Here is a 14,507-nt window from a genome sequence, read left to right as displayed (position 1 = left end):
AAAAGGTAATTAATATTTGTATTTCTAAGTCTGATAGATTCTGCCTCTGTCAAGAACATACTGGTTTTGGCCTGCACTGCTGCTCATGTCAAAGGATTTACTGAACTCAGCAGAGGTGGTCAAGATAAAGTCCAGTATAGCTAATGAAACCCGAGCACATTGCAGATAACCTATCTCCCTTGTTTGCTCAGGACATACTTAAAGACAAGTCTAAGTCCATTCCTGCCTAGAACTAGGGTTTCTCACTAGGTATTAAATTGTTTGCTAGAAAGAGAAGATTTTCTCAGAAAAGAGACAGAGACAGACATTTCTTTGTTATCTTCTAGAAAACACAGGCTTCTTAAGCATCAGTTGATGCTATGACTCCATGGCCGTGCTTCAGTAGCACTTCTTTCCTGGATCCTTATCTTTGGAATGGCAGTTCTGTAGAAGGATGCAGAATAAGCAAAAAGAAACAACAAACTAAGCTGAATATTGATTTAGAACTAAGTTTCTTTGCATTGGTTGCCATGTACAAACAATGTTATTTTGGAGACCACTATGCAATTCAGAAATGGTGATGATTGGAAAGGCTTCTTTTAGTTGCTATGATCTATGTAATTATAGGAATGAAGAATGGAGACAGGTCATATTAGTGCATTTAGGAGGATTGAGTTAGGAGAGTTGGAAGTGGTTGGTTCACATAGTCAGTGCTTCATGATTTCAGCATCAAGTTTACCTCTGACTTGAGGGTCATCAGTGAGAAAGGCATGGAGATGTCACTTCTTCTAACCCTAAATATGCACCAGGGGGTGCATCCTAGCTGGCATTGTCCAAAAAGCCATTGTTTGAAAGGTCTGTATGCTTCCAATGGAGAATTTTGCTTAACAAGTTTGTTATCCTAATCTCTGAGTTAGGCTACTCATCCTTCATTTCCAGTATCACCACATTCAATCTCAAATATAAATATAAGTTTTGCAAGAACAGAAAAAATATGCTGCCAAACTTACTGTCATAGAGATTTTGTTTCTCCTTCAACACACCCTGAATTCAATCTACTGATTAAACAACTGACCCCTCAAAGCAACCAGCCTTAATGTCCTCACCTGTCTTCCTGCACCTCAGTTGGTGTTTGTTGTAAGACACTGATGTCAGTGAATCTATCTGGAATTCATGAAGATGTCATGTCCTTCTTTTGGCATTTCTGTGCAGGTTAGTAATTAATGCATGTTTTAGCATGCATTTTGATACAAAACTATATCCCTAAATTCCCTACTTCCATAGGAAATCTCTACTTCTCTAATAGAAAAGCTCTGAGAAAAGGAGGCCATGTCAGTCTAATCCCAGGGAGCATTAACATATTTGTTATACCCCCAAGTTTAGCTAGAGTACTAGATAGAGACACAAAACAGCAGGAGTGCTGGGTCATTAAGGATAAAAGCTACAGGATTTTCTATAGATGGAGTGTGCTGTCTCTTCTCTCTTACAGGAATGTACAGCAAATCCTGTATATTGAACATTTCAGCTCTCTGCAGGCCTAAAACACCAAGATTTGAGTCATACCATATATATTATGAGACTTAGGCAAGCTACTTGTTCAGACCATTTGAGAAACCACATCTAGCTTCAGATTCCAGAGAGTGGGAAAAGGAGAGGAAAGGGGTAGTGTGATTGATTCCACATAAGAACACCATAGTTCAGAAATGTGTTTCATTCCCAGTGATAAAGGAGCTTGATTCCAGTTTTGTCTTTCAAAAACGTATGCTCCAGCCACAAAATCCAGCAGCTTTTAACACCCAGTTTGACATAACTGACAGTCTGTTCTCAGGAGGAGACTCAGCAGAGCTGGGATAGTGCAGGGTTTGCAGTCTGATAAATATGCATTGGCAGCACTGCACAGAGGGAGGCTGCTAGAATGAATACTCAGTCCTACTCTGCAACTTTGCTACTTTCCTTTCTTGCACATCTAGTTCCTAATTATGACAGATTTTATAAAGCCATTGCAGGGGTAAAAAAAAATTATTTGAGTTTAACACAAGCATATCACCATGTCCTTAGAGCAGCCTCACTTTAGTTGTTCCAAACCAAAAGACTAAACACTAAAAATGTATTATATTGGGTCAAATAGGCAGAATGAAGTGCAAATACTTTTGGACACCGTGATTATAGTGGTAAGCTAAAAAGCACCTGCATTTCTTTTTCAAAATTGAAGCAGTTTTCTGTGGTTGATAATGTTCCTTGGAGTTTTGCAACTATTGGTCCAACTTACGTTGGTGATTTTTCAATGTTTTACTCCATTTCTGAAAATTGCAAACCTTAGAATGCTACAGAAACAGCCCACAATCCTAGTTACATATTGAAAAGATAATTTCTCGGTTCGGGTAAGTCTTGAGTAAGAGCTAAAATGGTTTTTAATGTGCCCTTTTTCAAAGACATGTCTAACACTATGTTTCATTTGGAAACAAAATAAAAAACAAACTTTCACAATTATAGCATGTTTCTGGCAGTTAGGTCAGCCTGACAATCTGTAAACAATTAACTTCTCTTTTGTGGCAGCAAGTACTGTGTTGGTTTTTTGTGGCCTTCTGTTTTTTTCCCCACTATGTCTGTCCCTCTTCTTCACAGGAGACACTGCATTTACTTCTTTTTCTGGACTCTCCATTTATACTACAGCAATAGTGGCATAGGAGTGTGGGGGCTTTGTAAGGAATGTAAACAAAACCAGACAACCAGACAAATGCGTTTTAATATGAAGTTGCCTCTTTGCTTTAAGAAGGCTGCTTGTAACCTTAAAGTTAAGTGTATGGCTGAGCATTTTTAAGAACAGGATATGAAGCTGTGTTACAGAATGCTGTATGAATAATGAACTCTTTTTTTCTCAGAACAAGTAGAATAAGGCAAAGCAAATGAAAATCTAAATTAAATTAAAAGGATGACATGTAATTTCCAAGTAAAAGTCACAAGTCAACACTGGCTGGTAATTAAAGCTTATATAATCTAATGGCTATATTCCATTGAGACCACTTTGCCTTAATGGAGTTAATTTGAGAATTCAGAACCTCTGACAGTGTTTCCAACTTTTCTAATGTGTCAGTCTATTTTGTGTGATGTTATTCTGGCAAAACACATAAAGTGTGACCTGGTTTCTCCGATACATATGGATGCATCAACAATACGCACTTTTTGTTTTTTCTAGCTCTCCTAACAATAGAGGCATAATGGAGAAAATAATGTTTAAAAAAAATCTGTTCATGATTAACTCTTAGTACTTCCCAAAGAAATTCTCAAAATAAACACAAAACAAAAAGATCCATGAGTGATGCAGCAAGTGTGTATTTAGTCTCTCTCCAATAGTTTGGGGAGCATTTTCATCAATACTGGGTGTGAAGTGGTATAAAAACATCTTGAAGATTTTCACATTACAATTTTTCTCATATGAGTGAGAGATTGTCATATGGGCATTAGGAGAAAAAGTTTCCCAAACTGCCTTTTATAATTCCTGTTTGAAGTTCTTGTAACCATTTGTTACATATATAAAAGGTACTACTTTGTTGTGCTTCCCTTAATAAAGTATAGGTTTTGGAAATAAATCCCCTGGGCTACTGACCATTTTGTATTCTTAGAAAATAAAATTTCTCTGTTGCAGAGAGAGAACTGTGTAACCAAGCAGCCAAGGAGCTGCCTTTTGAATTACTAACAATTGAGCTATGGAATAGTGCAGAAGGGAAGAGTGAGCCTTGGTTCACGACTCCCTTTTTCAGTTGTAGATTTCTGTATTTAACTCTGTGGCACTGGCTATTTGAAAAGAAAGGGCCACAAATGCTTGAGCAAGCAGATCATAAATCTGATGAAGAATAAGAGATTTTGAAATGCAAGAATAAGACATCATGATAAGACAAAATGTAGAGAAATGGGTACCTTGGAATAGACTTCTAAATTCATGGCCTGACTTTTAAAAAATTGTCATCTTTTCATTTTCCTAACTTTATAGGACCTCAGCAATTTTGAAAATGAGGGCATTCATTCAAACTCCTATATTTAGGTCTAAGAACCTATACTTCAACATCCATGCTTGAAAATCTTGGCTAGAATCTCCCTTTGTTCACTTTTGAGGAAAGTAATTTAGGAAAATAAATGTGTGCTCTTTACATATGGTTTACTTTGTCAGATAGTGTTCTGATCTTAAGATAAGTGGAAATAAGTTAATATAGGAAGATTTGCAGTTTTCTGAACCGAGTACTTAGAACCTTAAGTTTCCACTTGATGGGAAATAGCCATATTTTGGAACTACAGTTTTCCAAATTAAGACATTAATGCATCAGCATTTTCCATGTAGCAGGAACTGTGAAAAGTTGTAGTTGGTAGAAATTCAAATGTTCAAAATCATTGAAGGAAATAAGATTAAGTATTTCTGGACCTTGTGAGAAATTCTATGGCTGTTTCAATACCTGCTTCTGCAGTAAGGAATCTGGAAGACCTGGGACTCATTGTTCTGAAACCTGGGATACTAGAAACATTTATTCCTAAACAGATTAATTCGCATGAATACTGAGGATTTTCCAAAACCTATTAGTTTTGTGGGAGAAGTTTATCACAGTTGCCATATATTGACCCGTGTTATTCCATAGTTGAATATACTGTCCCCAGTACAGTGTAGTGATTTCTATCAGTATAAGATACAACCAGCCTTTATGTGTGTAGGTTTTTTTATTTCTCTTGATGTGCCCAGTGGAAAATGAGCAAAATGTCCCAGTTTAATGAAATTCAGCTTTCAGTGGAATCCTTCACAATATCCTGATTGTCATCCCCAATTCTTAGAGCCACTGATTCAATCCTGTTATCAGATAATCATGACATCCCTTTCGTACATCTATTGAGAAAGATTTCTCATCTTGCAGAATGTCTTCTGTATCTTTTATAATGAATGTTGGGTGATCTTCAAGCTTCTAAACTTGTTTCTTAAACACTTTGAAACAATCCATATCTTTTAGGCTTCACATATTGCAGACAGCAGAAGAGGTGAAAGATGTCATCTGTGTGTATGCTAGTATGGTTACCTTCAGAAGGTCTTCCAGCTTTGAGGCTGTGCACTGTTGGCTTCCAGCACTGTGCTAAACCTCACATTTCACAGAACTGAAATCTTGTCTGGAGTAAAATTTTCTATGGCTGATGCACATTTAGTTTTAGATGTCATCAGGTCACTATACTGTTTTGGGGGTGTATTTTTGTAAGTGATAATCTTTTGCCTTGCCTCTGACACACACTTTCCTTCCAGCTGAATCTTTACCATGAGGCTAACAACTTGAAAGAGATTTCTGTGTGGGAGTACAGCTATCCTTTTTTCTTTCTCCTAGTAGGAGATGAACTAAAGTAAATGTCACCCACTTGTTCCCATATAAGTTTCATACACTCTGGGTCATTCAGATAAGTATAAACTGCTACTGAACATCTGAGTGTCTTTGTGTCAGATTTTTTCTTTTCAACTAGTGTGTTTCATCTTGAAATATTTTATATAATTCCATTTAACTAAATGATCATTTGAGAGAAGACAGAGCTTTCTTTTTTTAACTGATTTTTTACTCTTCTTATTCTGCTTTAGAATATAAGATAAATAACCCAGAATAAAAAAGGGAAGGAAATTACTGAAGAACACCAGCTGGGAAATAGTCCTACCAGAATCCAGACTCAGCCCCTCCTTAGCAGAGGGAGCTATGTGGGATGTATATGTTGATACTGAACATTTATTTGTCTTGAGATACTGCTCTGCCAGTACCCAAAGCCACCGGTGTTGTACTTTGTTTCTCTTGGCCTTGTCTCTACTAATGAGATGTATCTCCTGATCACTGCTATTTCCTGATTTTTTTCTTGGCAAGGTGCCTGGTTACTGCGGAATCTGCATGAGCCAGGATGTCCTCTTCTACTCTCCTGCTGGGCTTGTGAAGCAAATGTAATTGCTGTGATCCCTTTAGCTTGGTAATGGGACACTCAGCAGCTGGCAGCTTGTGCCTTTCCCTCTCCCCTCCTCCCTGCAGGACAAGCTGGAGATTGAAAGACCTTTGTCTTCTGAAAAGCATGTTGTGGCTTAGTGTTTTGGATATTGTTTAAGGCAGATCAGCTGTGGGTTTATTCTGCCATCATGATTATCTCATATATAAGGCTTCTACCCAGCCCTTTTCTGCTTTTCCTGTAAGCACATAATGTGATCCACAGTGTCCTTGAAGCCAATACATCAGCTTCACTGGCAGCCCCGAGTGCTGGGTTGCATCTGCAAAATCCAGTCCTACACTGCTTCTCACTACAATCTCATCTTTCTGCTGAGGAGTCTGTTGCAATACTATGAACAAATGTATGTATTTTTACATTTTCCTGTGGACTTTGTTCAGTGGGAAGCAGTATTACTCATCAAAGCAAGAAGAGAAACATTAAAAGGAAGGCACATATTTTTTATTAATGTAGAAAATGGAGAAAAAATAACCTTCATTTTTTTGGTTAAGCCCTAAAATGTAATGGAAGTATATTGGCCTGAGCTAACATAGTTTTCCTCACTTTTCATTCACACTGAAGAATGTAGTAGCATCACTCATCTGCTTTAATCAACATCTGAAATTAAATACTTCTCTTGTTAGATGAAAAAATACCAATTAACAAGTACACTCATTTAGCTTTACAAATTCCATAGAAATGAGAATCCAATATTCCACTCTAGGGATCAAAGAAAGGTTGATCCCATGCTGAAGTCTAAACCAGCCTATTTTCCTCTTAGTAGTTCTTTCAAAGTCTGTCCTTTTTTGCTGACAGAGAAAGTTGCTAAGCTAGGGCTAAACATGGAAGACTACAATTTGTGAGTAATTTCCACTGGTAGGTTTCCTGCCACAGAAGTTGAGATCAAATTTTGTTGCTTATTTTCCCCCAAAAAGGGAGGGAGGTTAAGGGAATTAAACAAGGTATTTATAATGTCTAAGTTCACATTAGTATAGAAAAACCCATACACTTTGTCAGAGCTGGCCAGTCTTGCTGATACTGGCTTCACCTGTCTTGTTTTGAAGCTTTTCAGTTAGCCTAAGTCGTGTGATTGCAGAGGTGAACCCAGATCTGGTGTTTTGAAGTAAAAGGCACTCTGGTGAGTGCCTTTCTTTAACCATTAGGAAAAAAGGATATGGTAAGATTTGCAGTTTCCATTCTGTTCACTATACCAGTGAGTAGCTAGAAGGCACTCACCTGAAACATCTAATTTTGGGCTCCTATGGGACAGCTGTTGGTTCCCCAAGATTGCTTTGTAGAAAAGTTCTATGTAAACTCAAGGTTCCCAGAATTTCACCTCATTCAAATTGTTATATTTAACCTAAGACAGTCTTCTTACCACAAAGATAAATTATCAGGTTCACCTAGAAACTGAAACAATCATTTCCAAAGCTCAAGTCCCCAAAGGGATATTAACTTGGCCTTTTTTTAAGGAGCTGGTGCATGGGACAGGACTCTTAGGTGTTATAAATCATCACATTCTGCTGGAGTGAAAGGATCTGTATGTTCATAGCCACCCAGAAACTGATTGAGTATTGTGTTGAGGTCATGTGTATTCGAATTGTGTCTCAGCATTTTGGCCACAGAGCAGGACTCCACCAGACATGCTGCACACTCAAAACTTGACATGGTAGACACAGATAAAACTTTGTAAATTCTGATGTTGTATTTTAAGAACAGGAATTACAAACCTTTGAACTAACGTGTTCCTCTCCTTCCTCATATCAGGCGGAACCCACTCCACTTCCACCTCATTGCCGATGCAATTGCCAAACAGATCCTGGCAACTCTGTTCCAGACGTGGATGGTCCCTGCGGTGCGCATAGACTTCTATGATGCAGATGAGCTCAAGGTAAAGACACACAGACACAGGTGTCTGTCATATACTTGTGATTTGATGTCACCCCTTTGTTCCTTATCTCCCTTGACGGGTGAATTGCAGGAGAACTACTCCCTAAAAATACTCTCCCTGATGACAACTAATTCTAACTGACATGGTTGTAACCCCGATTACACGTAACTGGAAGATGCTAAATGGCTAAAATCAGTGCAGTTCTCTAGAATGAGAGCAGCTAATGAAATGTTTTGTGTAGCAGCGTAGAATTTTACTTGCTAGCAAGAGGATTCTGGCTGTCCATCTGATCACACTATGTTTTTTTAAGGATACTTCTTCTTAGTAGCAGTGGTGAAATCTTAGGAATCTTGCTGAATAAGCCCAGGTCTGTTACTGGAAACACTTAACTGCATTCCTCAAGCACAGGTGTGTAAAACCCTAAGTATACACACTTTGACAAGGTAGCATTAGTACAATACCTACCTTTTTTGTCTGGATGCCCTTCCAAAAGGAATGATTATGAAAACAGTTCAATCAGCAGGGGAGGAATCACTTACTCAAAGTAATTATCTTTTTATACTTAAAAAGCATTGATTTGGAGCTGTATGGGTTTTTTTTTACCTGTAGAGGTAGAATGAAGTATTCAGACTTTAGCATTTGAAGTTGGTGGCAGTAATTTGTATGACTTACCAGACTGTTCTGAGCAGGACCCTGAAACAAGTTAAAAACCCTTAAATTTAGCAAATCGCTGTACTTACTACAGGGGAAATTCAAAGCACACCATGTTGTGAAATATTGAATACAGAAAGCTTTAGAAAGAGATGGAAAAGGGAAAAAAGTGATTATTGAGAAGAATACTTTGTTTTTATTTTTCATTGGTTCTTTTACATGAAGCCATAAGCTGATATTAACGTAATTAGCCAGAGATCTTCCTTCTGTTCTTTATAGCTTTATAGCAAGGAGGAGGTTTTTTCCTATCAATCTTGTACGTGTCTATGTTACATGCGCTTTTCTGCAAATTGTAGGGTTTTTAATTAGCCTCTCAGCTGGGGAAGACAGACCTCTTAGTGTTTTCCTTCTGGTCATTTGGGTATGGTCCAATCTAGTTAAGTAAATAATAACCAAGAGAGCTTACTTCAGTGATCCCCAATTTCTGATTTATAGGCAAAGCACTAAGTAGATATGAGGCTACAGAGCAAAACGGTTTTGTCCCTCGCTCTTCACTCAGCCTTGATTTTTTTATATGACCGGTGACCTACATCCACACTAGATTATCTTGCATGCAACCCATAGGCTCTAGGTTGAGGACCAGTTTATAGCTGGATGCAAGTATTGATGCATAAATAGGTCTTTCCAGGTTTGCCCCTCTTGTTCAGAGCTCATAATTTTCCATACCAAGCAATTTCCCTGATTTCAGTGGCCAAAAAATCACAGTATATAGTACTGAGCATAGGAGAATGTGACAGACACTGGCAAAGGAAAACAAAGAGTTATAAATATAAACAGAGTTTTAAAAAAACAGGAATGATGCTGGCTCATATCCAGATCATTCTGCAGGTTTTAGCAAAGACGACAGAGGAGCTGTTTACAGACAGCTGTAGAAGCTCATCTCATTTGTTTCTTATGTAGCCCCTAGAGAGGATTTAATGATTGGTTTAGGTTCATGTATTTCACCTGCACTCTTGGGAGCTGTATTTTGCTGCCTGGTGTTAAGAAAACATAGAGCTGATGCTGGATGTTTACTAGAAAGCCTGTCTTTCTCTGAAGTGATCTATGGATTCACTCTTACAGTATATGCTATGTTTCAGTTTAAATGACCCTCCATAGTTCTTTTTTAAGCCTGCAATCAATACCAATTTCTGACTTTTAAAAGGGTTTAAACTGAGTAATGGCATGAGAACTTTCTGCTTAGCTTTCATTCACTGATGTTCAGTTGTTTTGGAACACATTTTAGCTGCTGCAGAAAACATTTCATTTCATGTTTGTTTTTTTCCCATTGGATACGTATGAGCTTCCAGCCTCTTCCTTCTAATGCAGCAGGAGCTGGCATGTTAGATTAAGCCCTTAAGTCCTGGGAAAAGTCCTGCTTCTGCTCCTGTTCCTGCTCAAACCGTAGAAGAGAGCACATAATTTTAGATCCTCCATAAATAATATGAATGCTTTTTTGTTTTCAAGTAGCTGTTTAGAATTCAAGCAACAGTTTCCAGTAGCATATTAATTTTTTAAAAGGCAGAATTTGGAGACTAAAGTATTTGGTATTTGGCAGTGTTTCTTAACATATCCTGCAGCTCTTAAAATACATGCTGTTTAGCTTAGAGTTAGAGATACCAGTGTCCTGAAGAAAGGCACAGAAAATTAGTCTTGGCTGTGGCTGTTCTTTTCTCTCAGGTTTTAGAGGAAAACTGGACACTTCACTGCAAGAAAGGGGAGACAAGGTACCACAGATTATATCAGAATTTCTAGGGCCAGCAAACCAACATATCTACTTTGCTGCTGTGAATTAAGCATGTCAGATGTTCCTTTTAAAACTTAGAGAAGACTTACTTTTCCTTTTGCACGGTGACACAGCTGTTCACATTCCTGTTGCACCACAAATAGCCTAGGTTCATTCTCTCCCTAGAAGCAGATGCTGCCAAACTACCAGCAGCCTGCTTGGAAGAGAGATGGAGCACAGGAAAGAATGGCCAAGGAAAGGTATATCTTTGCTTGGCATACATGATAAGGGATGGGATAGAAGAGGAGGAGACTTAACTGTGGAGCTGAGCCAAAATAGCAGCATTTCCAAGAACAGGGTCAGACAAAGTCGAGATGGCAGCTTGCTGGATGTATTTCTTTAAACCAGCTAGTTTGAAGATTTTAACAGCCAGTTGTACTAAGGTAACCTTCCCCAACATAACTTGGCCTGTCTCCTCATTGCCTTGCCAATAACCTCAAGGAACATGGATGGGTGCTTAAAAGCTCTCCCTTAACTCACCAGCTGCTAGGATTTGGAACTCTCTCCCATTAACTAAACCTGCTACGTGCAGTCAGTAATCAGCAATAAGCATCCTTGAAGTGTAGGCTGCTTATAATGGTGCCAGTAATTGAACTATTCTACAGCTACATACTTCATTCTTGCTCTACTCACTATGGCCCACACATAACTCTTCCAAATTTATGTGGCCACATATGGCTGTGACTGCAAGCTGGAAAGTTACTTGGCAGTGTAAATTCACTTTATATGATCACTTTAGTTGTGTTAGTCAGCTTTGGTCCTGATGTGTAGATGTATCTAATACAACAATGCATCCCACAAAATAACTGTAAACTGAAAGTGGTCTTTGAGCATTAAATAAAAGGAAAAAAAAATACTTGTGAAACATTCATCTATTACAGCTGTGATTTGCACATGTGAGGCTTCAGGATATTGTGGTTTTTTCAGTTCAGTCTTACATGAAGAAGCTCCAGAACAAACTATTGAAGGTGTGCAGCTTGGGCACTTGGCTTCTGCACTTCATTGTTAAACATGGAATCTTGTGTCAGTTCACTCCCAGGGAAATACAGGCATTAAATCCATTATGATCTGCACTGTCCCAGAGCAGAAGGAACAGCTGATAAGGCAGTACTGTATGTGATGGGTGGAATACAGATGAGGTGAGTTTGTTTTCCCACATGTTCCTTGGCACACTGATGACAATGTCAGGTGAACTGAAGAAGGCAGAATGTAGAATGAGCAGTAGCCTGCTCTGCTGTGAGTAAATGGCCCAGATACACAGTCCTTTAATCACTGGTAGAGCAGAAAAGCCATCTTCTTTAAATAGTTTAGCCCACGTGTGCTGCAATTGATTTATGAACTTGAAGGGATGGTGAATGGGGTTTTGTAATAGATGAACATTTGATCTGAAAGAGAAATATTGAAAGCTCCATTCTTTACTATATATATGGACAACATTCCAGCTTTTACTGTTCCCCGAAACAACAGACCACAAATCTGAGTACCAGTGCTGCATTAGGTGATTTCCTATCAGAAATGTTGACATCTACACACTCAGTCAAAATCAGTAGTCTGATACGGCACAACGAAACTCAAGTAATGCATGGGATAAAGATCACTTATCTTTGGGCATTTACTGCAGGATGAGGTGAATTACTTCTTAGCCACTTTCATCTGAATTTTGAAGCCAGTTCACTAGGTTGGATATTGACATCATTTAGACAGACATCACAAAATACTCTTGAGTTAGAAGGGACCCACAAGGATCATCAAGTCCAGCTCTTAAGTAAAGGGTCTCTAGAGAGATTAAACCCATGACCCTGGTGTCATTAGCACCATGCTCTAGCCAGCTGAGCTAATGGGCAAGGGCTATGAGACTTAAGCAGAAAAATAAAGTTTAATTCTTTAATTATGACTGTAGCGTAGTTGGTTCTCAGGGTTGTGCCTGTGTGCAACCCTAGTGCACTTAAATTCCCACAGTGGTCCAGGAACTCCCAGGCTTGTTGTCTGCACAGATGAGATAAAGGACTGGTTTGAGGCAGCAGCCCAAGTTGAAGCTAGGTGATTGATGGAACTGCTGGCACAAGAAGTATTTGACAGCTTGTTACAGGAGTGGTCTCAGTGGGAATTTCAGACAGTTCTTAAGATTCCCCAGGCAGACCCTGCTGTGCCTAGACCAATTTGTATGCTCAAGCATGTTGATTAACATCCTGGGCAAAGAATCTGGCTGTCCCAGATACTCACAGACAGTTCCTGCTGCAAAGTTAATCAATTGTACAAGAGTGAGACAATCAATAGGATCAGTTCCTGCATGTGTAGAAATGATCATGTAGGACAGTCTATTGTACATACTTAAGATAGTTGGGAAATGTTTTGTACATAGGTTAAGGTGATCTATAGTGACACATAATACATATCTTGCAGTGGTCAGGTAGGACCGTGGGTCAGCTGGGTTACAAAAATTGTACAGAAACATGTTTTAGGGAGTCTCACCCAATCCAACTAAGATGACTCTGTAAGAACCCTTGCTATGGAGACTCCCTTTACCATCTAGACAGCAAGCAAGTGTCCTGTCTGGCACATTGTATTGTCCATGCAGACTTTACTGTAGGTCAAAATCCCAATAATGTTAGTTGTTTTAAAGTATGCTCAGTATGTGAATGTCTTTGCAGCAAATTGCGCCAAAAGCAGCTCAAATGCCTTGCAGTCTTTGGATACCAGCAGAAGCTCTTCCATTGAGTGATAGTAGTGATAAGGTTGTATGTTTTGCAGTATTGCAATATACCAATTTTGGAAGCACGATCAAACAAATACTTTCAACAAAATGGCAGCTACCACCTTCTGAGTGTGGGAGAGAGCGATTCTGATTGGCAATTGGGAAGATATGAGAGTGTATTTGATGAACAGATTATTAGCTTGGTGGTTTTCACATCAGTTTAAGAGGGTGACAATGATAGCAGTGTTGATAAAGCCTCAAACAATAAAATTGGTCAGCATTCTCCTGCCTTCCATCATCTTCCTAGTCAAGAAGTTCCACTGGATGTTGCAGCCACCTATAACAATCACAGTAATAGTGACTGACCCGTAAACTATCATGGACTCTAAGGGTTTGACTGTATTTGCATTGCACTGCATGCAGATTATATGTAGTTAAGGGCAGCACAGGGTTGTTTGTCTGTTACGTAGTTCACTGTGTGCCTCAGAGGCAAACACACAAAGTTATAAAGGAGAAGTATGCTACTTCCCTTCGTTTCTTTTCCACTTCATATGCAAGATCGAATTGCTATTAATGCTACTCAGAAAGAGAAACCCAGCATCTGTTTATGTTTACATTCATTCACACAGCAGTAAGTATTCAGTTAAAGTGTTTCTATGGCACTGAGGTTTTGACCCAAAACTCTTATGTGTTGTGGGGGGTTTGCAGTGCTCCTGCATTTCACCAGCCTTTTGTCTTCCTGTAAACTGACCCACTGCACATGTCAGTGAAATGATAGGCATTGGCTGCTGCTGCTTCCTGTCATTTCCCCTTCTCTTTATTTTTTTTAAATATGCAAATCCGAGATACTGGAAAATGAAGTCTCTAATCAAAACATTTTACAGATTTGTGTAACTTTTATGGCTTATTTTTAGATTTGAATTTCTACTTTATAATTGAGATTTTGTGTATTTGCTAATGGACATATTGAATACTAGAGGCCTGAAGTCTCAGGTGATAAAAGATGCTTGTGGTTGTGATGCAGTGCTACCATCTTAAGAACAGAGTCTTTTATCCATAATTTTCAGTAAAGATGACTGGAAATTAACAGACCTGGTTTTGTAAGCCGAGATATTTTCCTTCAGACTGTGTGGGAGGAAATTAGTATCCACCAAGAAACAGATAGCAATTCAAGCTCCCCAGCACAGTGGAACCTTTGTGAAGTCTGCCTCCTGCATTACATTGTGCAGTGCTTCCACTACTATTTGAGAAGAAAGCCTCGTGTCTGACTTTGTAAACCCCTTGTACTTTCCTACTGCTGCTGGTGCTTTGAAAAAACATTGCAGTTCTTTGTTACTTTTATAATTTAGTTCTAATTGCTGTTGGCCTCTCTGTAGCTCCACCTTTTTCTTGATTCTAGGGAACAACAGTACAGTTCTGTTCTGTGTCTACCAGGAAGATGGGGTAGCTGCTCTGTGTAACATATATGGAGTGAGGACTAAGGA

At 38.8% G+C, this 14,507-nt stretch overlaps 1 protein-coding gene across 5 annotated transcripts in view; it reads left to right on the top strand.

Annotated features, from left to right (window-relative positions):
* Positions 1–14,507, top strand: part of LARGE1 (LARGE xylosyl- and glucuronyltransferase 1) — a 278,856-nt gene that overhangs the window by 140,533 nt on the left and 123,816 nt on the right. For all 5 annotated transcript variants that reach the window (XR_004061190.1, XM_030960519.1, XM_030960517.1 and 2 more), the window contains one exon: positions 7,729–7,852. Coding sequence is in view for 4 of the 5 variants with exons in the window: in XM_030960519.1 (XP_030816379.1) it covers positions 7,729–7,852 (124 nt within the window). In the remaining variant the exon portion in view is untranslated. The remainder of the gene's footprint in view (positions 1–7,728; positions 7,853–14,507) is intronic.

This window comes from Camarhynchus parvulus, chromosome 1A, assembly GCF_901933205.1.
Source record: "Camarhynchus parvulus chromosome 1A, STF_HiC, whole genome shotgun sequence".
Classification (NCBI taxonomy): Eukaryota; Metazoa; Chordata; class Aves; order Passeriformes; family Thraupidae; genus Camarhynchus; species Camarhynchus parvulus.
This window is presented reverse-complemented; position numbering and strand designations above follow the sequence as displayed.